The sequence below is a fragment of the Vombatus ursinus genome, unplaced genomic scaffold (genome assembly GCF_900497805.2).
Source record: "Vombatus ursinus unplaced genomic scaffold, bare-nosed wombat genome assembly UNPS02010788.1, whole genome shotgun sequence".
Lineage (NCBI taxonomy): Eukaryota > Metazoa > Chordata > Mammalia > Diprotodontia > Vombatidae > Vombatus > Vombatus ursinus.
Genome location: NW_020950566.1, coordinates 2,546,573 through 2,560,391, shown reverse-complemented (window position 1 = coordinate 2,560,391; position 13,819 = coordinate 2,546,573). Strand labels below are relative to the sequence as shown.

Sequence of the window (13,819 nt, the reverse complement as noted above, 5' to 3'; positions counted from 1 at the left end):
TATAATATTCTGGAGAGCAAAGGAGATAGGATTACAACCAAGAATCACCTACCTAGCAAAACTAAGTATAATCCTGCAGGGGGAAAAATGGTCATTCAGTGATATGGAGGACTTTCAAGCATTCTTGATGAAAAGACCAGAGTTGAATAGAAAATTTGATTTTCAAATACAAGACTTGAGTGGAACATGAAAAGGTAAACAGGAAAGAGAAAATCATAAGAGACTTATTAAGGTTGAACTGTTTACATTCCTGCATGGAAAGATGAAATTGGTAACTCAAGATACCTTTGTCAGTATTAGGGTAGTTGGAAGGGAAAAATCATATGTATGTATATATAGATATAGATAGATAGATGGAGGGTACAGGGTGAGTTGAAAATGAAGGGGTCATATCTGGAGAATAAAATTAAGGGGTGAGAGAGGAATATCCTAGGAGAAGGAGAAAGGGAGAGGTAGAACGGGGTAAATTATCCCACAAAAACAAAAACAAAAACAGAAAAGAAAAGGCTCTTACAGTGGAAGGGAAACGGGGGAAGATGAGAGGGAATGAGTGAATCTTATTCTCATAGGATTTGACTTAAGGAGGGAATAACATACACACTCAATTGGGTATGGAAATCTGTCTTACCCTGCAGGAAAATAGGAGGGAAAGGGGACAAGAGAGTAGGGGGATGATAGAAGGGAGGGCAGATTGGGAAAGGGGGTACTCAGAAGCAAATACTTCTGAGGAGGGACAGGGTCAAAAGAAAGAATAGAATAAATGGGTGGGTGGGATAGCATTAAGGGAAATAGAGTTAGTTTTTCACAGCATGTCTACTATGGAAGTGTTTTACATAACTGCACATGTATAACCTATATTTAGTTGCTTGCCTTATCAATGAGGGTGGGTGGGGAGGGAGAAAGGGAGAAAATTTGGAACCCAAAGTTTTAAAAACACGTTTAAAAAAATGTTTTCACATGCAACTGGGAAATAAGAAATACAGGAAATGGGGTACAGAAATCCATCCTGCCCTACAGGAAAATTGAAGGGGAAGGAGATAAGAGAAGGAGTGGAGAGATAGAAGGAAAGGCAGACTAGGGGAAGGGGTATTTAGAATGCATGCCATCTTGTGGTGGGGGGATGGGCGAGATGGGGTGAAAATTTGGAACTCAAAATCTTGCGGAAGGTTGAAAACAAAAAAAAAATAAAAATTACCACAAAAAAATAAAATGTAAGAAAACTAGAGAGATAGCATAGGACAAAGTTGTGAAAAGCAGTAAATGGCAAGCAGAGTAGTTATATTTGCTTGTAGAGGTAACAGGAAGTCATTGGAATTTCCTGAGTAGGAGGAGGTGGGAGGAGGAGGTGGGATTGCTTGTTCAGACATATACTTTAGAAAAATTGCTTTGGCAGCAGGAAAGAGGAAATATTTGAGTCAGAGAGACACCATAGCTAGGCAAGAGGTGATGAGAGCCAGCACCAGCACAGAGGTTGCATGACTAGAGAATAGGGAACATGTACAAGGAATGTTATGAACATAGAAAAGATAAGACTTGGCAACAGATTGAATACAGGGAATGAGTGTGAAAGAGGAATTGATAAGGACGCTGAGATGTGAGTCAGAATGACAAGGAGGTAGTAGTGTGCTCAACAGTAATAAAGATTTTAAAAAAGGAGTATTTTTGAGAAAAGATAACGAATTCTCTTTAGGAAGTGTTGAGTTTGAGAAGTCTACAGGTCTATAATTGAACAAAGGGCTTAGCCTGTTTTCAGAAACAAAAGTCTAAAAATATATCTCCCATACCCATTCATACCAAGGAGGGCAGCTGAGGACCTCTCCTACCCATTAATGGTCCAACACATCCAACACAAAGGTTACTTTTTTCCCCCAGCCCAAATTATTCCTTTTGTGCTTAATGGAACAAAAATACTTTAAAGTTCATATGAAAACAATTTTGCCCCTAATCTAATCCTTTCTTATGAGCCACCTACCTGCAGAAGTAAAATGGCCATTTTGGGAGGAAGAATATAAATTGGGCTCCTAAATTTTCACAATAGATTGTCAATGCTGCCTCATATGCATCTGTTATCTCAGGTATAGAGATCTCTCTTTAATCATCAGCAAGAATATTGGCATATCACGCACTGACAGAAAATTCAACTGTGTATTGATTTTTATGCAACACATGCCAAAAGCTCACTTAAGATAACTGATACATGAATGAGACATCCTAATGGACATGTTAACTCTTCATTTCTCTGGATTCTCTAAAACGTCTGTTCCTGTATTAAGTCAGATTATCAGTAAGATGCTTACCTAAACCATAATACCTTATTTTCCCCCAGAAATGTCTTTACTCAGTTAAGACAGTTATTCTCGAAAGTTTTACAGAGAGCCAAAATGAGAAACATCTATTTGAAAAATGTTTCTCCCTCTCTCCCTCCCTTCTTCTTTCCTTCTCTCACTTTGCCTCTCTCTCTCTCTCTCTCTCTCTCTTTCTCTCTCTCTCCTGCTTCCTCACTTGCTTTCTCCCTCCCTCCCTGTACAAAACAATAATTGAAGACAGCATAGTGAGTAGGAAAAAAAAAGCAGATTTTGATTTAGAAGACCTGGTTTCAAATCTCAGCTCTGCCACTAACTCCCTGTATGGCATTGATGATGTAAAGTCACCTGCCTGGACTTCAGTTTCCTCATCTGGAAAGTTAGGGAACTGGACTAGATGGCTTTTAAGGATTCTTCTGCTTCTAAATTTATGATGCTACTCACTGTCACTTATATAAGGAACCATGCAATAAATTCATCTTAGAATTCAGAGTCAGGCAAAAAATTATATCTATAGAAGAACTTAAAATTTTCATTTTTCAAACTGAGAATGGTTTAACCCCTTATTTCCATTTGTGCCTAAAAGAGCATGAAATTCAAAGATTCAATTCAATTGAATTATCACAAGTGCCAAGTGTATCTATTTCTGTGCATATTTTGCTTGTATTTTAGTTATTTCAAATATGTGTTGTAACTTTGCATGCTGCCTCAAAGAAGATACATATAAAAAGAACCTCTGAACAACCTTATTCAAATGTAGCTTATTGTTTGATTGTACAAAGAGATTCTAGGTAATTTATTATTTTTAACCACACTGAGCAAGTAAATAACTCAAAATGTAAACACACACTTCCACTGAAGTTAACTCTTTTCCTTTACCACTTCAAAATAACTATTATTTGAGGAATTTACTACTAAATTTTAGGAAGACAATAAATCAGGATACTGAATCTGAATACGTGTCACATTCCCCTAATTCCAAAAGTGGGATTAAATTCTCATTTTCTTGTTAATGTTTGTGTCACCATCTAGCCTTCCTTTTGTTTTCCTACATAATATGGTGCTATCTTTAAAAAGTCAAGGCAAACAGAAGGGGAAAAAAAGGAAAAATCAATGGGGGAAGGGAACAGGTAAAACCCAAGAAATCATGTGCTATTTAAACCTAGGTCCAATACCACTTGAATTGTCAACATAGTAGACAATTATCTCTCACCTTTTTCAGTGAACTTTCATATTAGACATTCCAACAGAAACATTATGGTTAGCTAACTAATATTACCTCTATCTCATTGTTTGAACAACAGAAACCAGTAAGAGATTTGACATCTTTTGATGTCTGTATCAGGCCCAGAAAATTAATAATCAATGAAGCCACCCCTCCAAATGAATCAATAGTCCACACTGGCAGTCAGTCCTTGCACCGTGTACACATCTACACCTTTATTATTCCCCAGCTATACATGAACAATTTTGAGGAAGGCATTTGGAAATAAAACTCTAAGTTACTTGGGACAGAACTAGTACCACATAGTGGAATCCAAGGTAGAAAAATGCAAAATATATGAATGGATGATAAAAAAAAGAAACTATGCAATATCTGGTCCTCATTTTTCCTGACAATATTTTAGAAGGTTTATTATAAAATAATTTAATACAACGCCTTGTGCTCTACCAAGGAAAGAAGATGTCAAAATCTAAAAAGAGAGAAAAAAACAATTAACGTAGTGTCTCATCTCACACCATTCTGTAACCTTAGACATGTTATTTAACACCTCTGTATCTCAGTTGGGTGGACTATCTGTTAAATCACTTAAATTTCTGAAAGTCCATTATTTTATGCTCCTAGCTGATAACTAATGAGAACATTGAGCACTTTTGTGCCCAACCTGTGGTAGAACCTTCCAAGCGTGTATTGGTCTGATGAGCCAAAGTTGGACACAATGTATATTGACCTCAATATCGTGATGTCATTTTGGTTCTCTTCAAGTATGAAGGACAACAACCAGCTTATTTACCAAAGGGATGAGAAAATTGAATGAAAAACTTAACTACCAATTTTGACTACATTCCTCGCCTATCTATCCCTCAGCTTGGTCACATACACAACATGGGCATACACACATGATCTAAGATAAAGTCAGCTGGCGGGATCAGGAACAAATAAAAACTTGAAACCGAATTTCTAACTCTGCTTCACGTCTACTGGCTATGTTCAGAAAAAGGAACCTACCACGCACACTGTGTAAACTACCTCTTCCTGACATATTTCTGTGTAATTTATCTGGGAACTAAATACAAGCATAAGTTCTAGATGCTGCATGAACTGAATGAAAATTTTTAAAAAAAGTATGTTTCTTATACAATCTCTACTTCAACTCGTAATTGTTTATAACTTGAAATATGAGACACACCAATGACAATGAAACAAACAGAAGATTCAACATGTGTTGAAATAGACTTTTTACATTTCTTCAGTACCTTAGTTTCTATTTGCATTAAGGAGCACTAAAATACCTTAGAAATTTGTTATGAGAAGCCATTATCAAAATGGTATATTATAAAAGTGTGGTCTTTTGTCAGGGAGATAAGTTATAGTATTTGCCAACTTGTAAATATGCTTGAGATGAAGTTTACCAATATTTTTGTATAGATAGTAGCAAAGGGGGAAATATTTTCATCCATCCTCAGTAATAATTTTGCAAGCCCAAAGTCTCTGCACAAATGATTTTAAGAGATTTATACCCAATATTTCCAAGGCTGTGGAATCTGAACAGTGACAGACATCAAGAAAGTGATGTTTATTAGGTTTATTCTACCTTTTGATTATATAGTCTCTTAGGTTTATGTTAAATTCCTTTTCAAATTATGTCATTTTAAATAACTGATGTCCTTGATAGACTATCCTTTGGTACAGTTAAAAGTTGTCTTGCACTTTTGTTTCTCAGAATATTAATTCACCAGACCTTCTAAAATGGAAATGCTGTAGAAATAGTCTTTCTTTCAAAAAAGTGTGCTCTTTCAAAAAAGGCAAAAACACTAAACTGATTAAAATGGGAAAAATCAGATTTAATTTCTGAGGAATTTCAGTATGTATTTTACTTATTTTGTTGAACGTCCTCAACTTTTTAATAACCCAGATAATAACTTTTCCTTTATTTAGTTGGAATTTCATCAAAGTTGAGATCCCAAGTTTTGACTTAGAACATGGAACATTAGTGTTCTTTGACCATGCCTTTTTTGTGGGGTGGTAGTGGGAGGGAATCCAAATCTGTGATTTCATTGGCGTAGGGAAAAATCTCATTACCAATACTTATTGGAAACTTCTGCAAACTCTTGTTTTAGACAAGTTTCTGCCTAGGCATATGTCAGTTTATATTAGAGGCAAGACATCAGCCTAACTCTTCCTGAGTCTAAGGTCAGTTCTCTAGCCTTCATACAACACTACTTGCCTTCTGAGATACAAACAATTTTGTTTTGAAATTAGAAATAGCTCCAAAAAGAAGAAACAAGATTTCTCTGGAGTATTACTATGATCTACTCATGTTTCATTTATTTTTCTTCCCAACATTCTTTTTCAGGCTTTTTTCCCCCCTTGAAGATATATGTTTGTATGCATGGATATAGCTCCCTTTCTACCCATGAGAAGTAGCACTGGAAGACAGGTAGAGCAAATAAATTAATAGTTGAGTCATCCTTTCACTGTCACTAGCACTGGTATGCCATAAGAGTAAATTCAATCTGCATTTCTAAAAGATGGTTTAATTGCTCAGCAATCATGAAGAACTGAAAAATCTAGTGTAACTATTGTTACAAGATAATAACTCTCTAAATTACTAAGGCTGCTGCTCAGTAACACTGCAACTCTGGGGCTCCGAGAGTAAGCTACCCTTGGAAAACTGAAGTGAGAGCCTGTGAAATGCACATTCATTTGCTTATGTATTTTTTTAATACACACTGCATTTCAAATAACATTGAATTTGGCTACAATCACAATACATACAAAGTCCAATTAGCTTCATTCAGCCTGAGACCCTCAAATGGGTTATGAATGGGAAGGTGAATAGCATGAATTGACATCCAGTGTATTATGACTTTGTATTCAGGATTTAATGATAAAAAATATAGAAGTATCAGGTTCCTGTTCTCCTGGAGCAGCCAAGGCCAATAATCATTAGAGAAGTAGGGTGAAGAAGGAAAGAAAAGGATTGTCATAATCTTGTCCAGTGGCATGTATACATACATATGTACATATATACATTTAATACATATTCACTTACTTATCAGGTTTATCCCCCCAACAGAATAAGGGGGAGGGATCCTCAAAGCTACCCAATTTAATTTACCCAATTGCCACCCAATTTAAACATAAAACCATTTCACTTATTTTACTGATACAGTTTCCCTTTACTTCTATAAATTGCTTCAAAGTTGTTCTAAATTCAAACAAATTCAACACCAAAGTTGTTTAGCAGGTGTTTCCAAACTTAAAGGTATTTCTTAATAAAAAGTATAAAAACCGTAATAACCACAACATAAATGTTCACTTTGCCCAAACCTGAAATAATTGTTCACATGGTATTGGCCTACATCTACTTTCTAATATGTAAGATGTCAGAACAATTAATAATTCTAAGGTGGATAAACACTCATCTTAAGATTGACCCACTTATTAGTACATACATAAACAGCATCCAATGGCTAGACAAACAATTATCTAGGTGACATAGGATAATAGTGCCAACACCTAATGACCAGGCTTTTAGTATTTCACCTCCTGTGGTTAATGTTCTTACTGGTTGGAACTTCCAATAACCACTGATTTAGATTTCATTATCTCTGCTTCTATTATCATTAGTGATGTATATTAGCACTATTAAAAATAATAGCCACTGTAAAATAGCCCAGCAAATGTAATGGAAAGTTCTTTGATTTTCTCCCAAACAGACCTTGCGATTAACTCCTGCCATTACATATTTTCTTCCAGAAAGTTCACTGTTTATCATAATTCTTAGGAATACTGTTAAATTTAAAAGTCCGGAGAAAATAGGTAATGCTAGGCTATGGCCTTTTATTACATTTTATATCTGGGCAGGAACATTTGCTTCATTATACAAAGATAAATAAGCTCCATATAATATATACATTCTTTTAGTTGATCCCCAAAATAGAATTTAAAAGTTAGACAAAATAAACTCCGTAACTTGTCGAACAATTAAGATGATTGAATTTATAGCCAGTAATTTGGAACTTTTAATTATAGGTTTGGAATAAGAACATTTATTGCAGATGTTTTTATATAACAAATTTATACTCTCCAATGAATCATTCTGAACTCAATATCTCAACATATTTTTAATAGTCTAAAAGTGAGTGGATGTGAAGCGTGTGTGTGTGTGTGTGTGTGTGCATGTGCACGTGTGTGTATCAACTGTTATTAATTAGTATAACTTTCTGAAAATTATTTTTCCTAAAACTAAGATATCAGCAGAGCTGGTATCTTAAAAGTGGAATTTCTAGTTTACTTCCAATTTCTCAGAAAAGATGCATTTGATTCCCCTAAAGCTCTTACATATGGAACACTTGAAATAAATCCCACTGCAGAGATTTTATTCATACATTATGATTCAGATTCCCAAACCCTTTCAAAATGTAAATAGATTGATTCTGTATCTGCATTTCATTTATGTAATAAAATGTTGTCAGTAGTGTTTTAAAATTACTTAGATTTTCCCAGAAAAGACAAAAGATTTTACCATCACCTCATCAACTGATGAAAGTTATCTACAAGAAGTGAACAGACACAACTACAACTCTTCTCCTGTCTATAGGGTAACATTTAAATTGCTTCTCTGAATCTAGTCTCAGCTTTCATTAGGATAGCAAGTCTTGTCTTCAACCTATAGAATCACATTACTGAAGACTCACTGACATCTCATGGACAACAATTCCATTTAGAAATAATTCTGTATGTCCTGCCTTCATTTCTTCTTAACATGAAGATCAGCATGAAAAATACATCTCTGTTCATTTAGTGTGCATCTGCCACTTTTTATTTCTAACTTGAAGTCACTTCTGTCTGCTTGTTACACAATAATTCTCTCCAACAACTAAATTCAATAATATAAAAAGGGGAGGAGGGAGGGAATCATTCTATGAGGAGTAACCATTCAAAGTGAATGAGCTCTTTAACAGTCAAAATATAGATTTTTATATGAGTACTTTAAAAAAACAGGTAAAATAGAAATATAAAACATATGATATATATTTCCTGATTTAAAAAAATTCCCACAGTTTTTACATAAGTCACAAGTAGATTATCATCAAGAAGTTAAGCAAAGGAGTCAATGAAAATGATAAATAGCTCTCAACATTACTCAATCATTCATAACTTGAGGAAAAATACTTCAGTCTATAAGGGATGTTGCATTAGTTAGCCATGTGAAAAAACTAGACACCTTAGCTCAAAAGGACAATACTAATGAAACCGAATAGACATTAACTAAATCATCATTCGCATTATTTAAAGAAAACAATTAAATTACCCATCTAGACAGACTTAAAAAGCAGCCTGAAGAACAACTTTTTTTTTTCTCCTGTAATCATTACCAAACCTTTATTGAACCGCTTGCGTATGCAATAAAAGTATAAAGCTACAGAAAGAAAGTAACTAATTCCTTGGCTTTGCTTAGAACTAAACTAAGACCTAAAAGTTCCTCCCATGCTTAAAGTGCATTCACTTTTTTTTCTACAGTCAGAATCACCTTATTAACCATTTGGCTAACTTTTGAATTTGAATCTTAAGCAGATTTTCTATTTTAATATATTACCTTCCTTTTAAAAATAAACCAGTTCTTGTTTGTCTCCTTGTTTTGGAAGTATGGTTATATCACAAATAAGGAAAAAAACACAAGAGAATTTTTGAGGGCAAACATTCCTATACTTTACTCCTCTACTTTTATTTGCAACCAAGGAACACTAATATAGTGTTTGATGGAATCTGTATTAATTAGAAAACTGAGCTATTCACAAAAAAATGGATGGCATGTGTGTGCATGTATGTGTATATGTATATATACATGTATATAAATACATATTTTAAGTTACTCAAAAGTTTCTTTTCTTCAAATTGGTTTGACTTGGAAAATTGCAAACTTAATGATCATCTATGTACATGGCCATGTACATATACATATATATCTGCATAACAACGCTTAAGTGCCAAAAGGCATCATTTTTGTAGATGGATGACATTTCTATGCCTTTCTTAAACCTCTTGTGATGAAAAGTAACTTTAAAATGAGATCTACTCCTCAATGAAAATAAGTTATATTTCATATCACTGCATGATCCTATACAATAAAGGTGAGGGTGGGTCTTAATTTTATATTTACAGCATCCAGATATTAATTATATGATATTCTTTTTGAAAGCATAATGCTAACTTTTTACACAGTTTTATATGTATATGTAATGTATGTATGTAATTTTGAAAAAATAGTAATAGAATTAATAAATCAAGTCTAAAATTGTTGACTTCTATCCATATGCCTGGGCACATGAATTTGTGTTTCCAACGTTCAAGTGGATATTTTATGTATAGTTTTCAGAATACTGAATGACCATTTACTTGCAAGAATTCACTTTTGTCTCTAGAAGTTTGAGCATGAGCATTTACCTGTTAAAATGTACCAAATCTTATCATCATAGACACTTTCTAAATACAAGTAATACCTAAAGATAGACAACAAGAAAAACCAATTTTTCTTCATTTGTCACATAAGAATACTCAGAAACACCACTTTCTTTGGGGTGTAACTATAATCCCTTATGCGCACCCTTCAATGGCATTCCATTCCCCATCATGGCACCTACCCTAGTGTTGTCATGGTGACGATGGTATACCAGAAAGCAGCAGGAATGCTGGTGAATTTGCTGGCTGAAGACCCCTTCTCTGCGTAGAACATGACAGTAGCAAAGATGATGATAGCCATGGTGAGAGAGAAGAGCAGGAACCCCAACTCTGAAGCGCAACTCTTGAGTGTGTAGCCCAGGATCCGAAGGCCCTGGGAATGGCGGGAAAACTTAAAGATCCGGAAGACTCGGAAAACCCGCAATGTGACAAAGGCCCCGCTAACATCCTCATTGTCAGTCATCACTAGCCCTATGTAATAAGGCAGGATGGCTACCACATCTATAATGCTCATGACGCTACGTACAAAACGATAGCGGCTGGGTGCCGCAGCCAGGCGCAACAGGTACTCAACAGTGAATATCATCACACAGGCTGTGTCCAGGCAGAAGAAGGCTACAGCATAGCGCTCACCACATGGCAGCTCCTTGATGTGGCCAGGACTAGATCCACATGGCACTGTCTCTACAACATTAGCAATGACTGAGACAGCAATAAAGAACCCAGTGACATAGTAGAATACCAGGGCCATGGTGCTGGTATGGGGGTTCTCAAAGGCCCTCCAGACCCTCTGCCGAGCAGTCATTGAAGGCAGAGCACTCTCCCCTGTATTTTCATTGTCAGCATCATCCTGTAGCCTTTCTGCATTCTCCCGCCTACGGTCCTTATATTCCTCATAACAGCAGTCACCAATAATCTCTGGGATGAGGCCAAAGAAGGCCAATTCTTCATCATAGGCAGAGATGCACTCTTGTCTTGGGTAATGGAGCTTGCCAGTGCGGTAGAAGTTCAGGATATGGCGGAAGATGTCAGGGTCACGGTCAAAGAAATACTGCTGGGTCTCAGGGTGGTAGAAGAAGTCCCTCTCTGAGCTGCCCAACAGTGTGTCTGGGTAACGTTCCAGGGTATCCTGCCATGTCTGGAACTGAGTGCCACTCACATTCAGGACAATGAGAGCATCTTGAGTCCTCTTCCTCTCCTGCCTGGGGGGTGCTGGCATGGGTCCTGTGGCCACAGGCATCCAGCCTATAGCTGCTGCCCGAGCAAAGGGCAGCCATGCTGCTACTCCTGCAGCCATGGTTCCTTCTGGGGAGGTGCTGGGAGAAGGTGGGGAGGCTTTTACTGTGTGACCACAAAATTAGCCACAAGTTCCCCTTCTCTTCCTTCCCAGGAAGAAAATACTACTGATTAAGAACCTGGTACAGATGAATGCTGCAACTTCAAAAGTAGGGATATTGCTGAAGACACAATTCTGAGAGAATCAGCCAATCCTCAGAGTCAGGTACTCAGAAATTTAAAATAATAGTAATAAATACAACAGTCCACCAGTCTCCGTGAAATGAATCTACCCAAGCTCTCACCTGCAGCTGGCACCACCCTCCCACACACAGGCAGATATACACACAGGTGACTTCGGATGCAGCCCTTTCTTCTGTAAGCAGGTGTCTCTGATTCTCTCCCACACACGGTCCAGATGTCGGGGAGAGGGGTTATGCCTAGGGGGTGAGGGGGAAAACTGTCAATCACCTGTTTTTCTTCACCAGAGGAAAGGGGCTAACTGCTGCCTTGCCCCCCTCCTCCAAGACCCAATTCTCTTTCCCCTTTCCGCCACAGTAGTCTGTCCAAAAGGCGACCTGTTGTCGGAGCTCCCGAGATGCAATCACAGTAGCAGACCCCTCTGTTCTCCTCTTTCTGGGAACTGGGTACCCTGCCCTCTACGTGCAGTGGTGGGATGATGCGGAGTGAACAGAAGGGCTGACTCCAAACCGTCCCTTCCCGCAGAGCCTACCCACACACAATTCGTGAAAGGGAGAACAAAAAACAAAAAAAACAAAAATCCCCCAAAACCATTTGCTCAAGCCTCCCTTCACTCTCTTTGCAAGTTTAGCTCTTGTGCATTTTGACATTTACAGACCCCAAGCAGGTTCTTCTTTGGCAGCGGTGACAGCAGCGGCAACATCTGCCGGTCAGAAAAACGTGCCTCGCCTGAGGTACATACCTGAGAAAGTCCAGGCGCGGGGCTGAGTTGCATAGAGACTTTATTCTTTTATCCGTGCATCCAGAATGGGAGACAGGGCAAAGCGAGAAGCTCCTGAGCCGCAGACTCAGCTCCACTGGGGAAGAAACAGCCGAAAAGCTCCAGCCGCGCGGTGCTCGTCCCCTTCCCCCATGCCTCCTTGCCTGCCTGCCTGTCTTCTCCCTTCCACGCTTCAGGAGCCCACGGGCATCAGGAGGCGGGGTGAGGGGTGGAGGGGAGGGGGTTGGAAGAGCAGGAGAGGGTTGGCTGGAGGGGGACCCGGCAGGAGCAACAAGTTCAAAAGGTGGGGGGTGGGGGAGGGAAATCTCCCCAGTCAACTTAATGCACCTCCTGCTCCTGCGGGAGCCCAGGATCCTGCAGCTTGAAAGCTGTCGGAGTCAGGAGAGAGTGGCCGCCGCCGCCGCCGCCGCCGCAGCCGACTCCGAGGTGCTGCCCATCCCGGTGGGTGGCTCTGGGTTGGTGCTGGCAGTCTGTGCGCTGGCTCGGGAAGAGGCGCTCGGGAGCAGGGGGAGGGCGCGGGAGGGCTTCTCTCTTTTTCCCCTCCAGTGGGTGGTCCCGCATCTCCCCGAGCTCCCGGGGCTGCGAAGCTGGCTGTGCTAATAAAGAAAAAAGAAATGGGAAATAAATAAATAAATCGAGAAACAAGCAAACCCCTGGCACCGCAGGTTATTAGAGGCTCCTTGTTTTTCCCTCCCCCCACCTTCGACCTCTCTCCTCCCTCCCTCCCCCATCTCTCTCTTGCATCTCGTTTCTCTCCACCCCACCCACCACCCACTGCCACCCCCTGGCTCAAAATGTCACTGAGTAAAAGCAGCCAGGTGGATGTTCTGTGGGAAAGGACAGAGATCTAAAAGCGGAACAAAGGGAATCCTCACGCTCTAGGTTGCGGTGGTTTGGTGGTGTCAGTGGCGGTGGCGGTGGTGGCAGTGGTGGTGGTGGTGGTGGTGGTGGAGGAGGAGGAGAAAAGAGACTCTGTGTGTGTGTGTGTGTGTGTTCTTCTTAGGTGCCTGTCCTAGACGACCGTGGGAAATAGACACACACACAACACACACATCAAGAACCACACGCACGCACAACCCCCCCCCCCAAAAAAAAACCTGGGCATGTGAAGCTGGAAAACTGAAATTAGTTAAGGTGTGGGGGGTGGTGTGGTGATGGGGGCTGAAAAGCATGGGGCTAATTTTAAATACTTGTTTATTTTGGCATTATGTTACTAGTCCAGGGGGAGAAAAATAATAGTAATAACTTGTCGGAAGTCAAAGAATCTTGTCTGTCTCCTTCTCACAACTCCTTCTCCATTGCATTCTGATTATCAGTAAAGAATTTGGATCCTTTACCTAAATGATCATTTGAAGGAGAGAGAGAGAGACAGAGAGAGAGAGACAGAGAGAGAGATAGACAGAGACAGACAGAGAGACAGAGACAGAAAGAGACAGAGAAAGAGACACAGAGACAGAGAGACAGACAGAGAGAGACAGAGAGAGACAGAGACAGAGGCAGACAGAGACAGAGACAGAAAGAGACACAGAGAGAGACACAGAGACAGAGAGAAACACAGAGGCACACACA

General features: G+C 39.1%; 1 protein-coding gene across 1 annotated transcript in view; it reads right to left on the bottom strand.

Annotated features, from left to right (window-relative positions):
* KCND2 (potassium voltage-gated channel subfamily D member 2) overlaps positions 1-12,351 on the bottom strand; it is a 574,638-nt gene extending 562,287 nt beyond the window's left edge. Inside the window, exons 1-2 of the mRNA XM_027855165.1 lie at positions 12,212-12,351; positions 10,176-11,708 (exon numbers count right to left, since the gene is read on the bottom strand). Coding sequence (XP_027710966.1) covers positions 10,176-11,290 — 1,115 coding nt within the window. The 5' untranslated portion in view covers positions 11,291-11,708; positions 12,212-12,351. The remainder of the gene's footprint in view (positions 1-10,175; positions 11,709-12,211) is intronic.
* Positions 12,352-13,819: the final 1,468 nt, after the last annotated feature.